Source organism: Ascaphus truei, chromosome 4 (assembly GCF_040206685.1).
Source record: "Ascaphus truei isolate aAscTru1 chromosome 4, aAscTru1.hap1, whole genome shotgun sequence".
In the NCBI taxonomy this organism is placed as follows: domain Eukaryota; kingdom Metazoa; phylum Chordata; class Amphibia; order Anura; family Ascaphidae; genus Ascaphus; species Ascaphus truei.
The window spans coordinates 342698313-342722245 of record NC_134486.1 but is presented as its reverse complement, the minus strand read 5'-3'; the positions used below and the strand labels follow the sequence as shown (position 1 = coordinate 342722245).

General features: G+C 39.8%; 1 protein-coding gene across 2 annotated transcripts; it reads right to left on the bottom strand.

The window, feature by feature from the left end:
• Positions 1 to 343: 343 nt before the first annotated feature.
• KLHL31 (kelch like family member 31) lies at positions 344 to 22758 on the bottom strand. 2 transcript variants are annotated; one of them, XM_075598175.1, is made up of 3 exons: positions 22550 to 22758; positions 5925 to 7128; positions 344 to 5089 (listed from the first exon to the last, which is right to left on the bottom strand). In XM_075598175.1, exons 2-3 carry the CDS (start codon positions 7094 to 7096, stop codon positions 4357 to 4359), a joined length of 1905 nt encoding a protein of 634 aa, XP_075454290.1. In that variant the 5' UTR covers positions 7097 to 7128; positions 22550 to 22758; the 3' UTR covers positions 344 to 4356. The 2 variants fall into 2 exon arrangements, with proteins under 2 accessions (XP_075454290.1, XP_075454291.1); XM_075598176.1 differs by lacking the exon at positions 22550 to 22758 and adding an exon at positions 20165 to 20299.
• Positions 22759 to 23933: the final 1175 nt, after the last annotated feature.

The following is a 23933-nucleotide window of genomic DNA, read 5'->3' as shown; positions in this document are numbered from 1 at the left end:
AAGAAGAATGCAAAGACATACTATCAGCATGGATTGATACTTTAACAAGAGTGCATGTTTTCTATGCCACGTTACTAGTGAAGTGAGCTTATATATGCTAAAATGATTGTATAAGTTCATATACTCGTTTTCATTCTGATATTATTATTACTAATGCATTTTGATGTCACCGCGAGTGTATGCTTGTGTATAGTCCATCCCATTTTATAAAAAAATAAATGTAAACATTTGAAAGTTTCCCAAATGTATAATAAAAGCACAGTGATAAACCTGTTATTGTGCTCTTTTTAATTTGTTTTGTCTTTGTGTACTTAGAATAAATAAATACACACACACAAACATATCTGAAAGTTCTTTTTTTTATTTTGAAATGGTCATCTGAAATTGAGGTGTTACATCCATTTTCTTCCGATGCTGCAAATATTCCATGTTTGTACCTATTGTCTTTCTCCATAAATGTGGATGTTTCCTTTAATTTGATAACTTCTTCAGCATCTTTGGACTAGAGTAAAAATTGTGTGTATTCCCTTGTTACCCTGATAGATATCTCAAACAATATTTGTTTTAGTCTGATGAAGAACACAGAATGAACCTACAAGTAATTCTGAAGATTAAGGGGCTAATTCAATATAGTGCAACCATCCATTGACTCAACTGTACAGTACAGTATATTGAAGTACCCCCTAAATCATATGTACTGACTTATGTTTCCGATAAGCTTAATAAATTACATTTATATAGGACATCAACAATGCTAATCACTATTGCCATGCTAAAAAGAATACTATAAATTAATACTATAAATTAACCATAAGAAACAACTTTTTTTTTTTTACATTTTACAACAGAATAACAGGAAACGTTATATTCCCTTGTGGTCAAAACTATTAAATATTTACTGCTTTCCAATCCAAGACAAATGATCTATACTAATCACTTTTTGAGAAACATTTTCAATCAAATGTTTTAAAGCAGGTGTGACTGTATAATATAAAATGTTCTCAGTCTTGGGCTATATCCATGTCCTGAGAGAACCGATGCAAATGTACTTCCTTACTAACTTTGTGATGGCCCTTTTTACCTGTACGAAACGTCTACATTTAGAGAGAGTATTTATAGCAGAACATTGGTTACTCCATTTCCCGGTCATTTTATTCTGACACGGACAATTATTAGCCCTTAAGTATTAATGTTTGGATACTGGATGTTCTGCTTCTTTAAATTCCCAATCAAATAACCTTAATGCATTTCAACTATATCATTATACTTCACTTGTCAATCACCAACAAAGGCATGTTACAATATTCTGCACTGCTGCCCACATTGTCCAATATATTGATTAACATGTGGTCTAGGTATTCTCTTATGGACACAGTTCAAACTCTACATTTTTATAACATTGCTACTACACAAACTTGTTTTTCACCTTGACCATTTGCATATTGCCAAACTGAGACATTCCCCCAAGTTAAAGGGGATCTACTGTATCATAGCCAACATGTTCAATAAATGAACTCATAGGGAACGTGGTTTCGATACAGTCCCAACCAACTGATCCAATATGCAACAATTGAGAATTAAAGAAAAATACTTGTACTTAGCAAAAAAACATTGACTGAGGTGTTAACTGTATAAGCACTAGCTCCTCTATCTATGTTTTATTTAAGGGCTGGCACCATCCAAATGAAAACTGAATAATATTCACATTTTTGTGGGATATTCTATACTATGTTCTGCTCTGTGTGCTAAATCTCTATATATCACGCTATGTGCTACACCAGGAAAGGCAAACTTTTTTGAGAAAGGCTCACCAGAAAAAGACGATCATGGGACATATAGTACTCTACTTGCAAAACAGACCTATTCAAAAAGAATTCAAACCCAATAACAATTAAATACACCCCACGTTTATCCATTTATGTGAGTTCTGGATATTAACAGCATCAAATGGTTAACATTAGCAATGCTCCGGAAATTAAATTAAAATATACCCCGCTTTTTCTGAAGGAGTACATTTTGTGGGTCAAATGATGTCCAACAATATCTATGAATAATTTCCACATTGGCCCAATAAAACATTATTACCTGATAATATTACATTTTGTCCGGATTCAATATATACTGTATGTTTTAGTGGATCAATTAAGATTTTTTTTCCCCTACAAATTAATGGACCAACCTGACGGAGAGCAAGCTTTAGAATGAGTTTAGCCGGGACAGTACATGTAAGTTGCACATAAGCATTTGAGACCTCGCATATCTCTTCTTCAAATGTGACAAATATTGGTGTAGATTGAACACTGTTCTTTCTAGTCTTTTTGTGTCTACAATATATGCTAAGGTTTGTCAATTTGGGGTTTAATTCACCTCCACACTCAATGTTATATATTATGAGAGGTTAAATACATCAGGAAATTATACAAAATTGATCCACAGGATTGAACAAACAAATATTTTTCACAGTTCTGATGAAACAATGTTAAGTGTTATAAATGGGTGAATTCAGTACACAACACATTGAAGTCCTGCTATCAACATTTCCATTTTTTTTCACGTTCCAAGATTTTTCCAATATCACAGGACTTAGAAATTACAATTTAAAAGTGAAACAACATACTGAACAATGTATGAATTAGTGGGCCGCTGTCCAGTAAATTTACTTCTACAACCTTGTGCTGTACAATTGAACCTAAAATGTTATTATGGCAGTTCTAATAAGTTATTTCTCAAAACATTTAAATACCATTTTACTACTTTTATTTAAATTTTAATAAATGATCATTATTTTGCATTCCATAGGACCTGGAGTAAGTGTCCAGATAGAAAATGGTTAGTTGTCTTGGTTAATTTAGTTAGAAATTATCTTGTGACTATAATCTATTAGCTCACTCGTTGATAAAAAGGAACGGCAATGCATTAAACAGCAATGAATTGCCGACTGCCTTCGAGGTCATGTCACAATATGGGAGGTCTTTAAGGTATGGGATGCACCAAGCATTGCTGATACCTTTCACAACCAAAAGTACAGTATATTAAAATATTCTAGTTATGCCACCCTGGGTTTGTTTGGGTAGAAAATTCTAGGTCTATATTGCCTTTGGTTAAAAACAACTAAACACTATCCATCGCGTTTCTTATAAATGTGGCAATACAGTGTGCATGATGCAACCTGGCATAATCCCACTATCGTATCCCTCTTCAGATTGCCAGTACTATTGGTAGAGTATTTTTAAAACCCATTACTTTTAGGCCTCATTACTAAGAAGTCTCATGAGTATCTGGGTGATGGAATTTTACATCTATAAAATAGACCCTTATATGCCACAACCCAACACCAGTTGGAGGATTTATTTTTTTAACAGGTGCTGATCTGGCGTCATTTATTACAGGAGAATAGCCTGAGCAATTGTGTCCAAAGGTTGACAATACATTGGGATTTGTCTTCAGAATTTTGCAGCCAGCGGCCACTGAAAGTCGTTTTAAAGCAAAGCATCGCATGCCTCTTTTGCACTGGAAGGGTTAACATACAGTTATAACATATTGGGCTAGCAGATGAAGGATGTATCTTTGTGCATTATTTTTTTTAGCACACAGAAAATATTAGCATGAGATTTGTATATTTTTAGCATTTCCTTTTTTGATTGCAATAGTCATATTTTAACATAAATGGGATAACAGCCAAGTCCATCTAAATGTAAATAACAGCTTCCCTACTGTACATAAGGAGAAAATAACTATGAGCATTTAAAGAAAACCAATAATGCTACAGTATAGTAACTCTCAGAAGCATTACACAACACATACTCCCTTCAGATGTAAATACACTTTAAACAAATGCTATTTTACTAGTGAAATTGTTCTGAAGAGATTCAAGGTTTAGGCTTCACTCAATGTCTGTCTTGCACTGCACTTTAATTGTTAAATGAGAAATGAACTTTTTACACAAAAAATTATCTTTCTTAATCTTATTAATAATTTGATTCCACAAGCAGCATTCATCATATTTTTGTCTTGGCTTTTGCCATTTCTTGCTCTGCATTGTGAATCCAAAGGCATCCCAAAATGCCTTGTGGATAACATAACTAATTGGTCAGCACAGGTCTGCAATTTCATTGGCAATATTCTAAATTCTAAGCTCTGTGATCACGAAATGCGCTGTGATTGTGATTTTTCTTTTAACATGTTTTGGCACCAATCAATAAAAACAAGGGATTATATAAAATGGGTTTCCAATTAACGTTATTACAGCAATTTAATTGCCAACTTTTTTTTTTATGAGGGCCAGGTGCCTGAGAAGTAGATTTTCTTATAGTAGTGGCACTGAGATTATTTTGAATTCTAATCAAAGAGCCCAATTTATATACTGACTGGTACAGAAGATGCTGAACTTGCCCTGGATTCCCGTGTTTTGAAATTAGGCATGGTAATTGTACAGCAAGACACGCCCACCGTTGCCTCTGGTAACTCGTCTTCCTCAGTCCATTCATTGAGATCGGGGTTGTAGCTCTGAATGCACTTCTTATATTTCTTTTCTACTTCATTCCAGCCACCCACCAAATAAATTTTCCCATTAAGTGTTGAAGCACCTGCTGTACTCACTCCATTCTGAAGAGGAGCTGCATAGCCCCACTGACCTGTGTGAGGGTTATAGCACTCAACTGGAAGAACGTCAACTCTCTCACCACGTCCCCCGAGTTGACTACCGCCCATTACATATACTCTATCGCCAAAAGATACAGAACAATGCCATCCTCTAGGTGTACTAAGGCTGGACTTATCTTGCCAGCTGTCAGTAGATGGGTCATACATGCACACAGAGCGAGAGTATGCATTATTTATGTATCCACCTGAGACCAAGAGCCTGCCATCAATTACTGAGCTGGCATGGCAGCATCTAGCCACTTCCAGTGGTGCTTTCATTTGCCACTGGTTAGTTGAAGGCACATAACATTCAACTGAGGCAAGGCAACCTTCAGAATTACGACCTCCAATGGTATAAAGGAGGCCATTGAATACATTCAGGCTAAAATGTGTACGTTTCTGTGTCATGTTTGCAAGATGAATCCATGTGTTGAAACGAGGATCATACCTAAAATGCAGAAAGAAAATGAAAAATACAGTAAAAGTATTCATACATTTCATAATGAAAGCAGTCTGTGGAAGGCCATATGTACACGTTCATGTATGTATTATCATGCAATGTATCAAACTGTACGTCAGTGTGGGTCACTTCTTGTCCCTTTCTTCTGCATCCAAAAATCTGCCAGAGATGAGATTGCTTACTCATGTGGGTAGAATATACACCTTGTGTGTTCTTTAATGTTGAAATAAAATGCTGACTTTTTTATCCATTAAAAATGTTATCCTGTAATATACAGTATGGAGGTCTCCTAAGTGCTGCTGTAAACATTTACTGTATCTAAGTTGGCACAAACCCCCTCGTTAACATAACCGATGTAAGAAACTTGTTTAACAGACATTTGATTAATCTTGGCTTAGTATTATAATGCAGTGAGTCAAAATACTCTTTTCTGTATATTTATTCACAAACACGAAAGAACTAAAATGATTGAGTTATTAATTGGAGATACCGTAATTAACTTACACATATTCATTTGCTGGCATTGATATATCTACAGCACCTGACTGCTATATGATATTGAATAAGTTGAAAGCAACATAGCATGTAGCTTAGGTGTCAGCTGACTGTGCAGTCCATAATTCTTTAAAATATGTCTAATTTATTGAGAAACTGGGTGGTAAATATGCAGTAGTAACAAGTGAAATTCGCAAGGATGCTTTTAATTTTTCTAACCTTCACACCTGTATTCAAATGTTGTTTAATCTGTAATGTTAGGACCATTACATGTATTATATGACCTGAAAATAGTTTATTTTACTAGGGGACAAATATAATGATATACCTGCAGAAATTGCTCACTGCATGCTTGGCTTGATTTCTGGCATCATTCTGGTCTTCTCCACCAGCAATGTATAGAAATCCATCCATCACGGTCACACATTGATTAAAACTCTTAGCAGGCAACTCCGCTAGCCTTTTCCATCCATTCTCAGGATCACGGTACATAATCTCCCTGCTGAGGGATTTTTCTGTTAATGCTGGGCGTCCTCCAATAGTTACCAGGACTCTTGAGCCTCCACGTATCTTTGTTCTTCTAGACTGCAGAGTGTTCTGATGATATGGAAGAAGATGATAATTCATGGCCTCCACTAAAAGCCTATGGCAATCTGTATCTTGCATCATTCTAGGGACTGATTGGACATAGTTGACCAAGTCTTGGGCAGAGATGGTACCAAAGCGAATATTGTTTAAGAGGTCCGAAGCATATTTAATTCTTTTTTCATCGAAGTCTAACCATCTCATTGAAATCTGGAACGCCACAATTTCAGAAGGCAACTGCAAGTCATCATCTACAAGAAGTTCATTGATTTGATCGAACGTTAGCTTTAAGAACTGATCTGTTTCAGAAAACTCTATAAAGTTCCCTCTAATAAATTTCTGTGCTGCTTCTTTTGTACTTTTAAGTTCATAGGTTTCTGCAATGTTAGCCACATACATGCAGTTTTCAACGTTGATTTCTTGCATTAAAAAGTCACAGCACATAGTTACAAGAGTTTGGATCTGAAGATAGGTGGCAGAAGATATGGTACTACCTATGGTATACAAAGAGAGGTTGATCTTTCCAGTGTAAGCATATGTGATTACAGTAGCTAAACCTAATGGAGACATATCATTGAGGTCAACTCTCTGAATTGATGGATCCTTCTTCAGGATGTTATAGAAGTATTCACTGCAAGACGCCATCACTACTTTATGAACCATGAAAGATTTTGTTTTGGTGCCAATGGTCAGGTCACAGAGGAAACTGTCTTGTCTCATTCTGCTTAGCCCTTCCATGAGGGTGGAACCATAAGAAGAGTCGGAAACCTCTGTAGAGATGTAACTGAAGCCATTTCCTCCATCCAACAGGCCACTCAAGCCGTTGAGTTTGCTGAGAGGACTGTCTTCTACAATTATGGTCATCTCATTAATGTCTGTCTTGTTTTTCTTAACATTCTTCTTCTTCGGTGCCATGACTGTAATAAGAAATCACAGCCAAGACCTTTCTGTAAAAAAATAATAAAACAAAACCATGATTAGACTTATGTAGACATATGTCTGAAACAGAACTGAAAAGCAAAGTTCACAGTATATATGTTTAATGTAAAGTAGGACGCTGTGACGGAGCGGACTTGTAGTTGTGGTCAGGAAGGAGCTCACACACCACTTTCTTGTAATGAAAGTCCTTTATTCCCCGTGCCAGGGGTTGCAGTGATTGTGTAACAAAACAAAATAGTCTTTATCTCAAATAGCATACGTCTGCAAAACAACCTGACAGTACCTAATCGCTGGTATCAAACAGGCAGTTCAGGCTCTCCCCCTGACGGTCTCTCTGCAGCCTCTTCCCTCACAGGTTGGGAGCAAAATGAGAGAGAGTGTAGGAAGTTTGCTGCCTGCCTTTTAAACATCCCCTATCCAATCAGCTTGCAGATCTAGCCAAGGTGTGGTTTTTCCTGGTCTGCTCAGATGTGATAGTTTTAACCCTATACACTCCCTCACAGAGCCCTTTTAAAATACTTATATTTAAATAAACATACCATTTTCTGAAACATTCTAATTTAGAAATTGCTACAGTAACTTAATTGTGAATTGCCTCAAAGTTAATACGAACATATTTTGACTTCTAATTACACTAGATCAGTGGTTCCCAACCTTTCTTACATTGTGCTCCCCCTGCTAGAAAATATTTGTTTTGCATACCCCTAATTAATAAATCTTATTGCCTACTCATCAGCTGAGCTCGTGAGGTGAACACACACTTAGTATGGCCCAAACTGCACCTCAGTGTGTGCAGACACCATGGGCGGTGTAGCTGTCAACTATGGCGGGAGATTCCAAACTGTAAGCATATCTTTGACTTCCAAAGTCACGCCCACAGTGCTTTAACACTGTTGGTGCAAAGCATTGTGGGTAGCGACTTTAGAAGCTCCTATTGTAATTGACAGTTATACCAATCACCTATGAACCTGACTAAGACCACAGTCCCCATCCGGACTCAGGAACCCACAATACTAACTGGGATACACTATTACATATTGTTTTGGGTGATTGGGCGAACCCCCTCTGAGACCTCACGAACCCCCTGTTAGGAATCACTGCACTAGATTGAATTCAGGTCAAGCTATGCTGTCTATAGCAGATATGTTTACAGTATATTTATTAGCAATTTGTCATAACAAGGACACCTGCTGACATGCGACAAAATATTTGAAAGAATATTAGTGAACTAATCATTTTATAGAACAAAATGCAAAAAGCTTATTATTTACCCTTTTAGCAATGTGATACAAGCTACACTAGCACTGAAAAGGTGGATGCACTAGCTCTTTCTTTGAATGATTTTGAACACTTTAAATGACAAGACCTGTCATGGAAAATATCTTACCGCCAGCTTTCCTAACACTCCTGTCACATACTATTTTTAACTCCAAAAGTCAGATGCAAAGTATACTGCAAATCCATTAATAGACATGATCTGCTATCCAACAAAAGTTAATGATAGCACTTGTTGGTTTTGCGTGCAATGCAAGAATATATATATATAATCATACACATATAAAGATATAAATATATCCATATACACTTCATTTGAGGTACTGTAAAAGAACTCATAGGCCCACATTCATAAAGCGTCGTTTAGTAACTTAGCATGATGTTAACCTAACTTTATGTCACATTAAGCCTCGCAGCACAGGCCATTAATGTAACAATAAGTCCTTTTTTCACTTATAAAGAGCAATAGTATCCAGCTATTGTAAGAACTTGCCAGATACCGCGACACCACTCGTGTACACCACGAGTTTGCTGGACTTTCTACCCTTGCGAGTGGGACTATCCAGGCTCTATTTTGGGACCGAGAGGCCGAGAGACAGGGAACTGCTTGTACCTTCGTTGATGACATCCGAATTGGCGTTCTGTCTTGTGCATGGGTAACATTAACCCCTGACATGACTGTTTAATTTTGTTTTGATGTACGCACAATACTTACTCTTATTTGTTGGTTATTTTTAATATATCTTTTAATACACTATGAGCGTTGTGCGCTGTGTTTTTTGTGTATTTTTTCTAAACATGTAGGGGGTGTTTTTGAGCCATCCCTGGTATCACAGCTGCAGACGCTCTGATTACACAGTGTCCATGAGGTCACGTATTGATTTATACATTTATCACTGATTATCACTTTACGTTGTGTATTGTTTGTAGTTGCGCACCTATTCTCACTTCTATTCACATTAATGTAACAATAAGTCCTTTTTTCACTTATAAAGAGCATTGTGTTAACTATAATATCCTTTAATGATAATGATATGGAAAATATATGCAAATTAGGCATTAACCTAAGCGCATATTCACAAAAGTGTGTTAATGCAAACGTGGGGACTTAACGATGAGTTAGTTAGGTCATACCAAAACTTGGCGCTACTTACATCCAGGTGTAAGGCTTTTACGGGGTCTGGATTAGTGTGAAGTCCCAGTTAAGCATGATATAGCTAACATAGTATCCCAGCATTATTTCCCTCTCCTCTCCTGTCTCTCTCAACTTTAGTTGCATACTTTTTTCAGGGTCTGGATTGGAGTAGCCCTAAGACATACTTAATGTCACGTTGAACTTGATACTATGCTACAATTACGTGACATTATGCCAGTCCCCAAGACCCCCCCACAGGTCCAGTTTTCAGGATATCCCAGCGTCAGCACAGGTGCCTCAATCAGAGGCTCAGTCAAAGTCTGAGCCTCTGATTGAGCCACCTGTGTCGAAGCAGGGACTAATTAAGTCATCTGAGCTGAAGCTGGGAGTGATTGAGCCATCTGTCCTGAAAACCTGACCTGTTAGGGGATCTTGAGGACTGAGTTGAGCACCCCAGTATTAATCCATAATGGAGCTTGTTGAATCTGGGTGATAGATGAGTCAGATTTAGAAACGTACACAAATTAACACCATAGGCTAAATAATGAAACATGATGTGGTTAAATCCTAGGTTATAAGTTAATCACAGGATGAACCACTATCTACAGACCACACTTAAAACCTGGTGCACTGAGTTCATTCATACACTGTAAGTACCAATAAGAAAAAGTTACTGATAAACCAAATGGTATGTAGATGATAAGATATTATATGTTGATAAATGACAACAAATATAAGAGGATATTTAGTGTATGTATGTACAGTATATCTTTATTTATATAGTGCCATTAATGTACATAGTGCTTCGCAGCAGTAATATACGTGACATAATCATATAAATAACGTATAATACAAATAACATATAATGGGAATAAGGGCTTCATACATAAAAGTGACATTTAGGAAAAGGAGTCCCGGCCCAGAGAGCTTGCAATCTAGTTGGTAAGAAGGAAGAACGTACAGTGGGAAAATGTTCTGGTAAGTGCGTCTGCAAGGGTCGATGCATGAGATGTAAAGTGTCAGCCACGGAGCTACTCATGTGCTTTGTTAAGGAGGTGTGTTATAAGAAGGGTCTTAAAGGAGGATAGAGAGGGTGCTAGTCGGGTATTGAGGGGAAGGGCATTCCAGAGGTGTGGGGCAGTCAGTGAGAAGGGTTTAAGGTGGGGGAGGGCTTTAGATACAAAGGGATGTTGTACAGTTTAATGAATGAACCCCCTCTGAGTTCCCTTACATGTAATAATGAATACTTTACATCAAATTATGAATGCTGACAATCTTACACCAGCAGTTCTCAAACGGTGATACTTTGACCATCAGTGATCCCCCGAGACTTTAGTGGTGCTCTGTGAAACCTTTCAAAATGTCCTCCCTGCGGCTCACTGTTTTCTATCAATTCTAAAAGTTGCTTTTCAGATACATGGCAAAGTGCCCTTCTATCTATCTATCTATCTATCTATCTATCTATCTATCTATCTATCTATCTATCAATCAATCAATCAATCAATCAATCAATCAATCAATCAATCAATCTATCTATCTATCTATCTATCTATCACTATGGTAAAGGCACCCCCTGAAGTCGAAGATCAAAAATAATATTCACTTAGCTGTTAAGCAGGTGCACACTGGATGGTCCGGGTTCACCTCACCAGACCAAGGGTATACAGAAACAAAAGTTCTCTACAGCACTCCGAATATAGAACAATACAAAAATCATTTATTCAATTGAATCTTTATTAAAGGCGGGGTTCCACCTAAGATTGTTTCTTTTTAGGTATGAAGTAGGGGGTCTCCGAGCGGCACCAGGTAATTTGAACTCTGCTTCCCAAGATACTTGCCTCCGAAAGGGCCCCTGGTAGCATCCCCAGCTGGCTAAACATAATGGGGGTTTAAATCTCCTGCGGCACGGGAGACAGAAGGAAACCGCCACATCATCTGCCATGGCTTCCTATTGGCCCACAGGCTACGGGAGATTTAAGAATCACGGAGCACCGGCAGCACATATGGGAGATACGTTTCTTGGGAATCAAGGGATCACCTGCGCTGAGATGAATGCAAAAAATAGCTTGGAGCGCTCCTTGCAGACAATAGTAACTAAATCTAGACGAGGGAACCATTCCATGAGTGAGTTATCGTACAATAAACTGACAAATCTCCTACAACTATAAAGAGGCAAGCACGCTAAATAAGTGGTTGCTAGGATTGTAAACATTTTGGGACAAGCACTTGGTAAGGGAACGGAAATGTTAATGCTGTTTAGGTTTCCTTCCCTGAAAAGGAACTTACACTAGAGTTCCATCTAACTTTGGGTCTGAGTTTCTTTTTCTCTAGCTGTATTACAGTGTTTCTCAACCGGGGTGCTGGGGAATCCTGATGGGCTGTGACCCGCTGCCAAGGACTCCGAAGGTCCCTGGGGAAAAACTCAGCTGCCTAAAGACATTGAGGCCGTGACCTCTCCTCTCTCAGCCCCCACGGAGGATTGAAAAAAAACCTTTTCATCTCCCGATCATAGTTTACTGTATTTATAGACAAATAAATAAAGACCTAGGTTGAATAATAATACAGTATATATTTTTTCTTATGTAGCACTCACAGTACACACAGCACTGTACACAAAGATTTGCAGGCCCAATATATTCCTGTACTATAGAACTTACAATGTATTTTTGGTGTCAGTGTTTTACGAGTCAGTGCCTTTACTCACTGAGTCACTCCTTCAGTGCTATAATTTGCTTGTGTGTTTTGTGTACTGTAGCTCAACGTCAGGGGCGTAGCTATAGTCCGGGCAGCCCAGGGTAATGTGCTCTTGGGGGGCCCACTCTCTCCCCCTGTTGGCTGCCCGGCCCCCTGCCCGCACATTAATTCCCTGCAGCGTACAGGAAGCACAGAGGGCAATCCCTTCCTCTGCAGGTGGGCGGGACCTGGGGCAGGAGGCGGAGCCCTGAGATACAGCAGGAAGGACAGAGGGGAAATTCCTTCCTCTGCAGAGCGGGGCCTAGGTCAAGGGGAGGGACCTCCAGTAGAGCAGTGTGGGGCTGGAGCTGCAGCCTGAGAGACAGGCTGGGAAAGGTGAGAGGGAGGGGAAGAGTTAAAGCACAGTGGTAAAAACAGACATGAAAAGGAAGAAGACAGAAAAGAAGAGACACAAAGAGAAAATGAAGTACAAGAGAGACATACATAAGAGAGTGAGAGCAGAGAGAAAAGAGAGAGACTAAAAAGAGAGAGACCAGAGAGAGAGAGACCCAAGAGAGAGAGAGGCAAAGAGAGGGAGAGAGAGAGAGGCAAAGAGAGGCAGAGAGAGAGAGGGGCAGAGGCAAAGAGATAGAGAGAGGGGCAGAGAGAGGGCAGAGAGAGGGCAGAGAGAGGGGCAGAGAGAGAGGAGGGCTGAGCGAGAGGGAGAGGCAGAAAGGGGGGCAGAATTAGAGGGGCTGAGAGAGAGGGGCTGAGAGGCAGAGAGAGAAAGAGACAGGGGCAGAGAGCGAGAGGGGGAGAGAGAGAGAGGCAGAGAGCGAGAGGGGCTGAGAGGCAGAGAGAGAGAGAGGCAGGGGCAGAGAGCGAGAGGGGCAGAGAGAGAGAGGCAGAGAGAGAGAGACAGGGGCATAGAGAGATAGAGAGGCAGGGGCAGAGAGAGAGAGGCAGGGGCAGAGAGAGGGGCAGGGGCAGAGAGAGAGGGGGTGAAGAGAGAGAGGGACAGAGAGGCAGAGAAAGAGGTAGGGGCAGAGAGAGAGGCAGGGGCAGAGAGAGGGGCAGAGAGAGAGAGGGCAGGGAGGCAGAGAGACAGGCAGGTGCAGTGAGAAAGAGAGGCAGGGGCCGTGAGAAAGAGAGGTAGGGGCAGAGAGAGAGGCAGGGGCAGAGAGAGAGGCAGGGGCAGAGAGAGAGAGAGAGAGAGAGAGAGAGAGAAAGGCAGAGAGAGGGTCAGAGAGAGAGAGAGGCAGAGAGAGAGAGGGGCAGAGAGAGAGAGGGAGGAAGCAGACATGAGGGGGCCCTGAATTCTTTTTTGCCAGAGGGCCCGCACATGTCTAGCTACATCACTGAAGTGATAGAAATATGCAAAGGATGCAAACAGTGGGTGGTGCAGTGATTATACATATATATATATAAAGTGTATAGAAACACAAAGTGGTGATAAGTGAAAAAATTGCAGCTCAAAACCCTTTAGTGGATGATCTGTGATTTCCACTTAGTAGCTACGCCACTGCTCAAGGTCCATTCTAAAGTTTACTATATTCTTTAGTTTGTGGTAATTCAAGCTCAAATCCAGTGACTCTGGTGAGTTTCGTTAATACATTGTTTTCAAACATACTGTAACAAAGAGACATGCCTCTATATTTATGAAATTAAAATTTCTTTAGTACTTTATAAACTATATCCTATAGTTTTGCATTATTATTTGTAATGTTAAAAGCAAAATACTAGTTGTGCCCATTTGTAATACAATCACACTTCAACTATCAAATAGTTCACCCCCCTGCCTACTCTCCCCCTGTGTCGCGCCCCTCCTGCAACGTCAAATGCCTCAGGGTCATGTGACATCACGTGACCCACAGCGTCATTTGAAGCCGCGTCTCCATGGCAATGGGCATCAAATGACGCTGCGGGGTCATGTGACGTCACATGGCCCCGCGTCGTCATTTGACGCTGTGTTGTCATGGAGACGAGTGGACATGGAAGCCGGGTAAGTGAGCCGCGCCCCCCAAGAAAAGTCTTGTGCCTCCCTGGGGGGGGGGGGGGGAGGGGGCACCCCCCAGTTTTTGCACCACTCAAATAGAAGTTAAAGTAAGATCAAATAATAATTATGAATAAGAGCTTTGCATATAAGTATGCAGGGACATCTTACAATTTAATGCCTGAGGCCCAGGGAGATAAAGTGACTTGCTCAATGTCACATGGAGAGCCAACACTTGGATTTGAACCAGGTTTACCTATGTTCAATGCAATTTTTTTACAGTTTTCTCACAGGTAAAGTTTCTACAGTCCTTTTCCACTATGCGTTGTTGAGATGAGACAGACAGCACATTATAATTTCTCCCCGACGGCAGCCTCTGCAGAAGGTGTAACTATCTAAACACCAGCTGTCTGACTGCCATCTAACATTACCATTTGTATGTGATTACATGCACAGCTAAATACAGGGGGGAAAACACATGCAAATGCCAGTGTGGTGTCACTTGTAGCCAGGACAGCATATACTTTATATAAAAAGGTTTTACTGACCACATATATGATTATACCACAACATGTATAACTTAGGCCTGTATGTGTACGATAACATGCTGGCAAATTAAACCATGTACATTTTTTTTTAAATTGGAAGAATATATTGTATTTGTTTACTGTCTGGTAAAAGAAAAATCTGATTTAAGATAATGGGAAGCAATGTGTTGACTACATCTATCACTAAGATTCAATGGTCTGATGACCATATCCATATAATGCAAACTGTTACTGCTATGCAGCAGCTCAGTGCATGATTTTTAACTAGTACTCTAAGTGAGCCATTCAGTACAGTGCAATAGTGCAGATCGGGACGCTGTTGCATGGAAGCTTCCATTGGCTTCAATCTGCACTTTCATGAATTTGACTTGTGTTCTGAAGAACCCTAGGATGTCATGGGAGCAGTGCCATTTTAAGGCATGGGCTAACTGGCCCAGGGCCTCATTCCTTCCAAGGGCCCCCAACCGTTCATTGGCTCCAAAAATACTATGGTCCAAAATGTTATTTCAAATTTGTTACTCAAATATAATTATTTTTCCAAAAAAAGACAAGAAGAGGACAAGCACAACCTTCTTAGTAAAAATAGAAAATAGGTAGGAGCGCGGGATCGATTCTTTGTTTTCCATATATACGTAAGGCCAATCCTTTTACCAGCAGCATACTTCACAAAGAGAGAAGCGCAGGTAATATGTACAGTCTTCCCAGAAATAGAAAATGTATTATATGAGCCACAACAGCCCCCAATTCTCACTTACATCTAAGGTACATCTAATGCGTTTAGTCAGAAAAAGACAGGTGAGTAATCCACACTATATATTCACCACCATCCAGGTTGGATGTAGAAAAGATAGTCCTGGAAGACTGGCGACTTGTTAAAGTCCTGCTTTAGGCATGTATTATGGTAAGAGCGTGCGCGCATGCGTGTGCAAGTGGCGCACATGTTTTGTGTTTACAGGCAAAGCTATGATGCGCACGCCTAGCAGGCATGGCCATGACATCACAAGGATAGGCCTCCCTGTGATTGGCTCACAGTGTCACGTGGCACAGCAGCCGCTCGAAAATACAAATTTCTTTGTATTTCAACCAAGCTGCCGCGCCAACGCTGTCTGCCGTACGAGCGCGCACGTTGGCAGTAGACACATTGTCATTGGGAGACAGGTATCTTTCATTGCCGCACGCGCTTAGTATAATACAAGCCTAAGTCGGCATACTGTTAGGGCTCTGAGCGGTTGCGTCCGTATCTGCGTGTATCGCTCAATCAGCTTCCGGGTTCATTTCGTTCATCTACGTCTGACGTCAAGTGTGTCTTTCGTCTCCTCAAACTAAGCACAGCATCACCAAGCGACCCTACGCGTTTTGCTGTATACCGTTTCATTTTACTTGCCGTTAAATAAGAAATGACAAAATTTACGCAGACATTTTTTGCTGCACCATGAACGTGATCTGACTCAGTTCAGATTCATGGGCAAGTACCAGAATAGTGACCACAAGGCGTCACCATAGCCCCTAAAAATTGCACTCAAAGTATATGCATTAGGAATCACATATGTGGAACAATAGTGAATGACTGAGAGTCTAGAACAACCTCAAATTTATGACATATATTTTAGAGGTAGTCATAACGAGGCCACACGGAAACATATCATACATCATAAAAATAATAAACTTTAATGAATAATAAAAACGATGAAAAACGTGATATCATGTACAGTGAGATTAAAATCCCCAGTGAAGAAACGGAGGCATGTATATATATATATATCTATATAGTAGGTAAAGTCTTCCTGCTCAGGAATATTACCTAAAGAGTTGATCAATAAACGGAGATATAAGCCCTTCAATGGACTTGTATATACTGTATATAAGTGTGTATACAAGTATAAAAATTAAATGAGTCACGCATCCTTCCTGCTAGTCACAAAATGCAAATTAGCATCAGGAAAGCAAAGCACACCAATGCACCCTGTTTGGATAGAATATAACTGTTGTCAGTATGTATCGAATTCAAATGACTATAGGTAAAGTCCAAATGTTTCGAGAAGTATAAATATTCGTAGTGTATAACCATGCCTGATAATAGAGAGTACTTGCATGGATAAGCCACATTGTGTTGTAATATAAACATTGTTGCCAGGAGATAGCTTAACGGCTAAAGCAACCTCCATGGAGGTAATCATATGACCGTGGTAGCTCCCAAATGATCAACATTCGCTTCGCACTCTGTCTCGACTGTTGTGGCTCATATAATAATAATTATTATTATTATAGCAGTTTTACAGAGACATTTTGCAGACATTGAGCTTACAATCTATGTTTTTGGTGCCTGAGGCACAGAGAGATAAAGTGACTTGCCCAAGGTCACAAGGAGTCGACACCAGGAATTGAACCAGGTTCCCCTGCTCTAAACTCAGTGCTAATCAGTGTCGTTACTCACTGAGCCGCTCCTTCTCCCCAGTTTCTATATAGAATAAGAAGGTTGTGCTTGTCCTCTTCTTGTCTTTTTTTGTAAATCTGGGGTTCCCCTGGTACGACGCTGACGAGCAGAGGGACCCGGCCTTAGAGGAAAATGCTCTAGACCCTTTATCTTATGAACTGTTTTACCTGGAACAATTGAGTAGAACACGGAATGTGTGTAATAAAAAAATATTTGGTGATTACACATCATTTTACATAGCCTAACTATTTATTAACATTTTTTAATCAAAGATAATGTTTCTACAATTTTTAATGGCATAGATAGTTTCATTGATTTGTTGGCAATGTATTTAAAAAATAACACACAACAAAAAAGCTATCACAGCACGCATAACAAACTGGAGTCAACATTTCCTAACATTGAAATAGCTTTACACATTTTCCTATCACTGACGCCCACAAACTGCAAAGGCGAAAGATCTTTGTCAAAGGTGAAACTTATTAAGCATCAGCTCCGCAGTTGCTGCTTTAGCCGAGACTGAACACTCTTTCCTTGATGACAATCGAATGAGATACACTTCATAAAACTGAATTTGATGATGTTATTTGTGACTTTACAAATACAAAAAAAACCAGAAAGAGAAAAATGTAGATAAATAAAATGTTTGTTTTTGTAGTAATATTTACAGAAAGTTGAATAAAAGTTTTACTTGTTAAGACGGCTCTGTACGGGGGAGTGTAGCAGGGCCTCCTAGAAAACAAACTGCTTATGTAGACAGTTCAAATTTTCTTTATGCCATTTTTTAAAATGTTATAAATCAGCAGTGCGCAAACTGGGGGGGCGCTAGATTTTCTGGGGGTGCGCGGCAGTTATATAGGTCCCAAGCTTCCCCCCCAGGCATTTAAATAAAATGCCGGAGGACCGCGCGTGGCCTCTATAACACACTTACCTTCCAGTGACGCGTCGTCCTGGTAACCCGGCGTCAAATTACGTCACAGGATCACGTGACATCACATTACAATGGCGACGTCACGTCGCGCAAGGGGACGGGGGTGCGAGGCGCAGAGGAGAGCAGGCAGGGGTGCGCACGTGTAAAAGTTTGCGCACCCCTGGTATAAATGATAAATAACAAAGACAGCTGTTAGTTTGCTGGGAAGTGTAAGTCTAAATACTGCTAAATTATTTTCACGTGCGGGTTCCACAGTTTTAAAAAATACGAAAACCAGTGCTCTAGGCAAATAAACTTTACAAATCAACTTTAACTGTTTGTAAGTATCACTGCTTCAAATCATTAACACATTAAACATGAGATTTAAATACAATACTAATATATACACTGTGTGCTCATTTGCATGTCATTTCCCAGAATCCCTTGCTGCAGTGGAAGCACTGTATGCTGGGTGATAATGGTGAAAATTAGGGTTGCAGACCTGTCTAAGACATGCAAATGAGCACACAGTAATATTTACATTTGCTATATATAAATCAAAACCTTTCTTGCTTTATTCATTGTAACACCGCCGGAAGAAGAGATCAGTGTATCTCGAACACTCGCACAAATAAAAGCATTACGTTAGCCACATAACGGTATTGTCTATTCATTTTTAATTTGATATATTTATATATATATATATATATATATATATATATATATATATATTTACATTTTATAGTACCAAGAAGCCCAAAGTGCTTTATAAACTGAAAATTAAAATACACGGTATTATAACGTAATGAGTGCATCAAATATAAAAGCGCATGTTATGCCCGGGACAGCTTACATATACAGTACATATATGTGTATATGTGTATGTATGTACATATACTGTACACAAAAACAAGTCTCTCTCTCTATTTATCTCTATACACACATACACACATACACATACACACAACACTAATTATGACGTATTCAGAGGTTAATTCACTTCTTTAAATCAAAGTTTGCTCATTCTTTTAAAAAATCCGAGGAAAGTCTCCAGGCTACAGAAACTTTGGTAAGATACAGTACAGTCACCATTTAATGGGATTTAAAAAAAATAATTGTATGCTTCTTTTTGCATCATTTTTCCAATTTTTGAGAGACTTTCATATATAAGTCCCTAAGGCCCTATTTAATGTGCAGTGAAACAGCTTTCCAGTGCTGGAATACAGATTAGCTCTATTAAAAGGAGTGGGACCAATATCTTCTCCATCACAGGAAGGCGACTTCATATCATATCATCGTATCGAGTTCACATTCTAAGTAGAGGCCAATAAAAGATGTCATCGATAGCATATGGAACTGAAAATATAGAGGTGCTGGCTGAAAAGATGAAACATTCATAGATTCTATAGTTAAATATAAAATTGGGCAAAGATTATGAGAGCCAACCAACATAAATAGCCATAAAATAATATACAATAAAGGCAGCTTCATACCCTATCTGTATTAACACCGACACAGAAATCTACTTCTGTACGTCTAATTTACACACCATATGAAAAACAATGTTCTCACAACCCTGTGTAGCTTCTGCTTAAAGTGCTAGATTTTCCTGCAAATCATTGCTACCCTTTCTGACAGTGAAATGGTTAATATACATAACCATACCAGCATAAAACCATGTTAGACCCTTGTAATTAAGCACTATAAGTTAGCACTATATTCTACTGCGTCCCACCTACTGTAAGCAACTGTTACTCTACCAGAGGCATATGGTACATATATTAAAGTTTGGTACCTATCCTGTATCCTGTATCCTGTATCCTGTAGCTTACCCAAATCATAGATTTGACATGACGCCTGTTTTTTTAACCCCTAAGAAGCCCATGTCTAGGATTGGGTAAAAACAGTGCTATTTTTACCCAATCCGAGCTACACGCAAGGCCCATCCTTTGTTGTACTGTTACAGTACAAAATATACCATTCTGTTCTTCCTTAAATAATAGGTTGTGCTATTACAATTTATTGTTGATATATGAGGATATACCATTAAAGCAGCACCCACCAATTAATACCTACACGTTGTAAATTTAGAAAGGAATGCCGCTCTGTTGGATCTACTTCTTTTCCATGCAAGGCTTATATGAAGGAGCACAGGAGGCCCACTTCAGCTCAGACTATCAGTGTCACTGCATGCCACTTTAGGCAAGGCCAAAACTAGAGATCAGCTGCTCACTGCCTCTCTGTGTAACATCCCCAGTTCTATGTCCCAACTCTCTGCCCTCCCTTCTCAACATTCCAGGAGCTGCATCTGTTACCAGGGATCAGAGTCAGAGCCAGAAATAGTAACACACAAAGTGGTCACATACAGAACCTTCCAAAGATAGTGTCCAACTCAATGCCCCTCAAATGGGACACATTCCATTGAATCCCCTTGAGTTTTATATCACAGCAGGAGTTTGGTTACCACTTGAGGAGAGGAGATATAGTTTATATTCTTCCAATCAAGCTCTTGAAGTAACTTGCTAATTATAATTTCAGTGGTATTAATCATTTATACCAGCATTGTGCTGGTATTTAAATACATTCTATACAGAATACTGTGGAACAATACAAACCAAATACATTCCTACCCCTACAAGTTTGCAATCTTATATTAACGGGCTCAGGAACATTGGGCAGTTTTCAGTATGGTGAATAAGTTTGGTAAGGCACACATAATAATGCATACATTTACATACAATTTAATAGAAGTTAATGTATTTTTTTAACTGTGCATTTCTCTGCTTTTCAACACACTCAATATGAGAAATAAATCACATTCAAAGTGTTAATTATAAGTGTGTTATAGTTACAGTAAATAACACTGATGTACTGAGCAGTATTTTACAGAAAAACAGATAATGTAATTTGAAGGGCACACAGCTTCACTATAGGGGTAACTGCCTAATATACTGCCCTGATATTGTGTTATTATTCCGGTCATAGTTACAAAGATGAAGTTGAAAAAAAAGTCTGAATCGAGCTTAATCTTTGTTAAATTGTAGTTGGGTTAAATACTCATCCAATTTTTATATTAAACCAGAAGAAGGCAAATAAAACACCCCTGTGAATCATTTGCCAATGATGTCTCATAAGGGGAAAAATAAATCCTTCCTGACTCCAGCAACAGCAATTAGATTTCTCCCTGGATCTTCCAATGTGTTACTTATTTGGCATAACCCTGTACTGTATAACGTAACTTTCTAAAAAAAAATAATATAATAATAATAGGTCAACCATATAACTACCTGAACATACTGGAATTCAGAGATGAACAGAAATCATTGACATTTTGAGGTTTTTGGCCAAAAATTACAATTACTGAACTGTATTGGTAAGACTCCTTTGAAGTCTATGCGGGTTATGCACTAAGCAGTGATAAGTGGGTTTTCTGGGTGCTATGCACTAAGCAGTGATAAGTGCTTTTAAGTGAGATAACTGCTTTTATAGCGTGATACTGCCTGTTGTGAGAATCACAAAGCAGTGATAACAGTGCAGTATCGCGCTATAATGGCTACTTAAAAGCACTTATCACTGCTTTGTGAATCTCGCAAAAGGCAGTATCGCGCTATAAAGGCATTTATCTATCTTAAAAGACTTATCACTGCTTTGTGAATCTCACAGCAGGCAGTATCACGCTATAATGGCTTTTTTATCTCACTTAAAAGCACTTATCACTGCTTAGTGCATGTCCCCATATGGGACTGTTGATGCTAAAAATAATCGAGACTGGCTCCAAATCAGTGAGACTCACAGCGCCCTTATAACTGCATACGTGCAACAGAACATGTTGCTGGATGTCATACAAAAGCAAACATGTATCTTGCTTAACAGGCTGATAATAATCTTATTGTTATTATAATAATACTAATGTTGTTTTCTTGTATAGCGCTGACCGTGTACACAGCACTGTACATAGAATTTTTGGAGGCACAAGTCCCATGTATGATTTTGGTGCTCACCTAACAGGGAGATAAAGCAACTAGCCCAAGGTCGCAAGGTGCTGAATTGGATTGAACCAGGCTCCCCTGCTTCACACTCAGTGCCATTGCTCACAAAGCCAGTGTCTTCACTCGCTGACTCCTCCAGCCCAATGAAACACAGACATCCCTTCTAAACATTGCAGAATATAGCATTGTCATCCTATTAATCCTAAATGTCAATAATGTATCATTATAAAGAAGTTTAACATGTATCAAAAAAAATCACATACAGGCATACTTAAATACATTGCCATGCAGAATGTTTGCCACATCTTCCACGTCTCTTCTAGTTCTATTTAGTAAAAATCATGTTACTGTAAATAGGAATCTCTGGAGCGACAAACGTTGCCCTGACTGTGACCCCAAACTAGAAATCCTAAAGAGTCTGCCTCCCACAGGCATATTAGTACACTAATAGTTCACCGAAGTTGAAGCTTACCCTCCTAGATCAGATGTGGTCCCAATCTGTGATCTTGATGCAGGGAAGCAGAGCTACCTCCAAGGGTTTAATCTATAGGCAAAGTGACAGAAGACACACACAGCCACACTCAGGCACAGACTCCTGACAGCGCAGATCAGATCTTTCACTTCCTGAAGCCTTTCCTTTCACATTGAGAAGAGACCAAAGCCTGTGCAGGTTCATCCTTAAAACTGGCTCCTCCTTTGCCCCCAAGGCACCACCTCCAGGGAGGGAATACTTTAGTGTGATGTGCTTATTGTTTCTCTTCTGAGCTCACTTCTTTTTTTGTGATTGTTCAAGGTTGACAGCACAGGCAGGCGAGCCACCCACCATTTGTATCTCCGGTTCCTAAAGCTGAAAATGTCTCACGGCTCAAATGAGTGAGAATTGGGCATATGGGCTACAAAATCACCTGTTCGTTACACAACTCTTACTATTAATAGTAAGAAAATCTATGAGAGTAATAACGCTCCATGTGACTCACGCTGTGTTACAAAGACGTCAGGAGATTTAGGCCTCGGATGTGGCAGGCACGCGCGCGTGACGGAGCGCATGGTGTCGTGCGCACCTGCTGCAGAGGCGATCCCTGGCCTGTGGGATCTGGAGAAGGAGACGCGGTGGGGAGGCGTGTCGGAGGCTTTTCCCGTGACGTCACATGAGCGGTGCGCCCTCATTGGCTGAACCGCTCACGTGACCCGCCCGTCGCACAACAAAATAAAATAATTTTGTCACGCGTAGAAATCGGCCGCGCCGACTCTCTCGTACACACGCGTGCGCACGCACATTCTATGACCGTCCTCATGGAGGTAGGCCCTTTTGTTTGCGACACGTGCAACATCGCTCGCGCCGTCGCACAGCGACTTGGCTGACACAGGTCTGCATCCTAGTAAACTTGAAATACAATGAGCTCTTTGGAAAACATTCAGTAAGTAATATATTGCATTCCTATTTAATAGGAAGCCCACAGCTCTATTTCATGGAATGTGCTATGAGAGCTACATACAGTAACCAGATCTGGAAAAATCATTTATTTGGTAAGGTTTCCTGTATAGTGATTCGTGATAACCGTGACAACTCTGTTTCTACACAATCTACGGTGACAGACGCTTACAGCAGAAATCCTTAACAGATCCCATCTGTCTGTTTCTTACCTTTGGATCAATTTAAAAGCCAAAAACTGTCAGAAATTGTGTTTTGCAGGAGAGATTTTATGGGGGCTCTAGGAGTGGCAACTGCCCCCAGCTGCTGAATAGTGCAGTCTTCATGCTACATGCCTGCCATCCTTCCTAGAGCAGAATTGGAATATTTAGTCACACCCGTTTCAACCTTGGGGAAGGGTAAGGGGTTAAGGTTAGGGTTTTTT

Coding starts and splice junctions, on each gene's coding strand:
- KLHL31 (XM_075598175.1), bottom strand. CDS start 7,096: ATGGCACCGAAGAAGAAGAATGTTAAGAAAAACAAGACAGACATTAAT. Junction 5,090..5,924: donor GCAGTGAGCAATTTCTGCAG/GTATATCATTAT, acceptor TCTGCATTTTAG/GTATGATCCTCGTTTCAACA.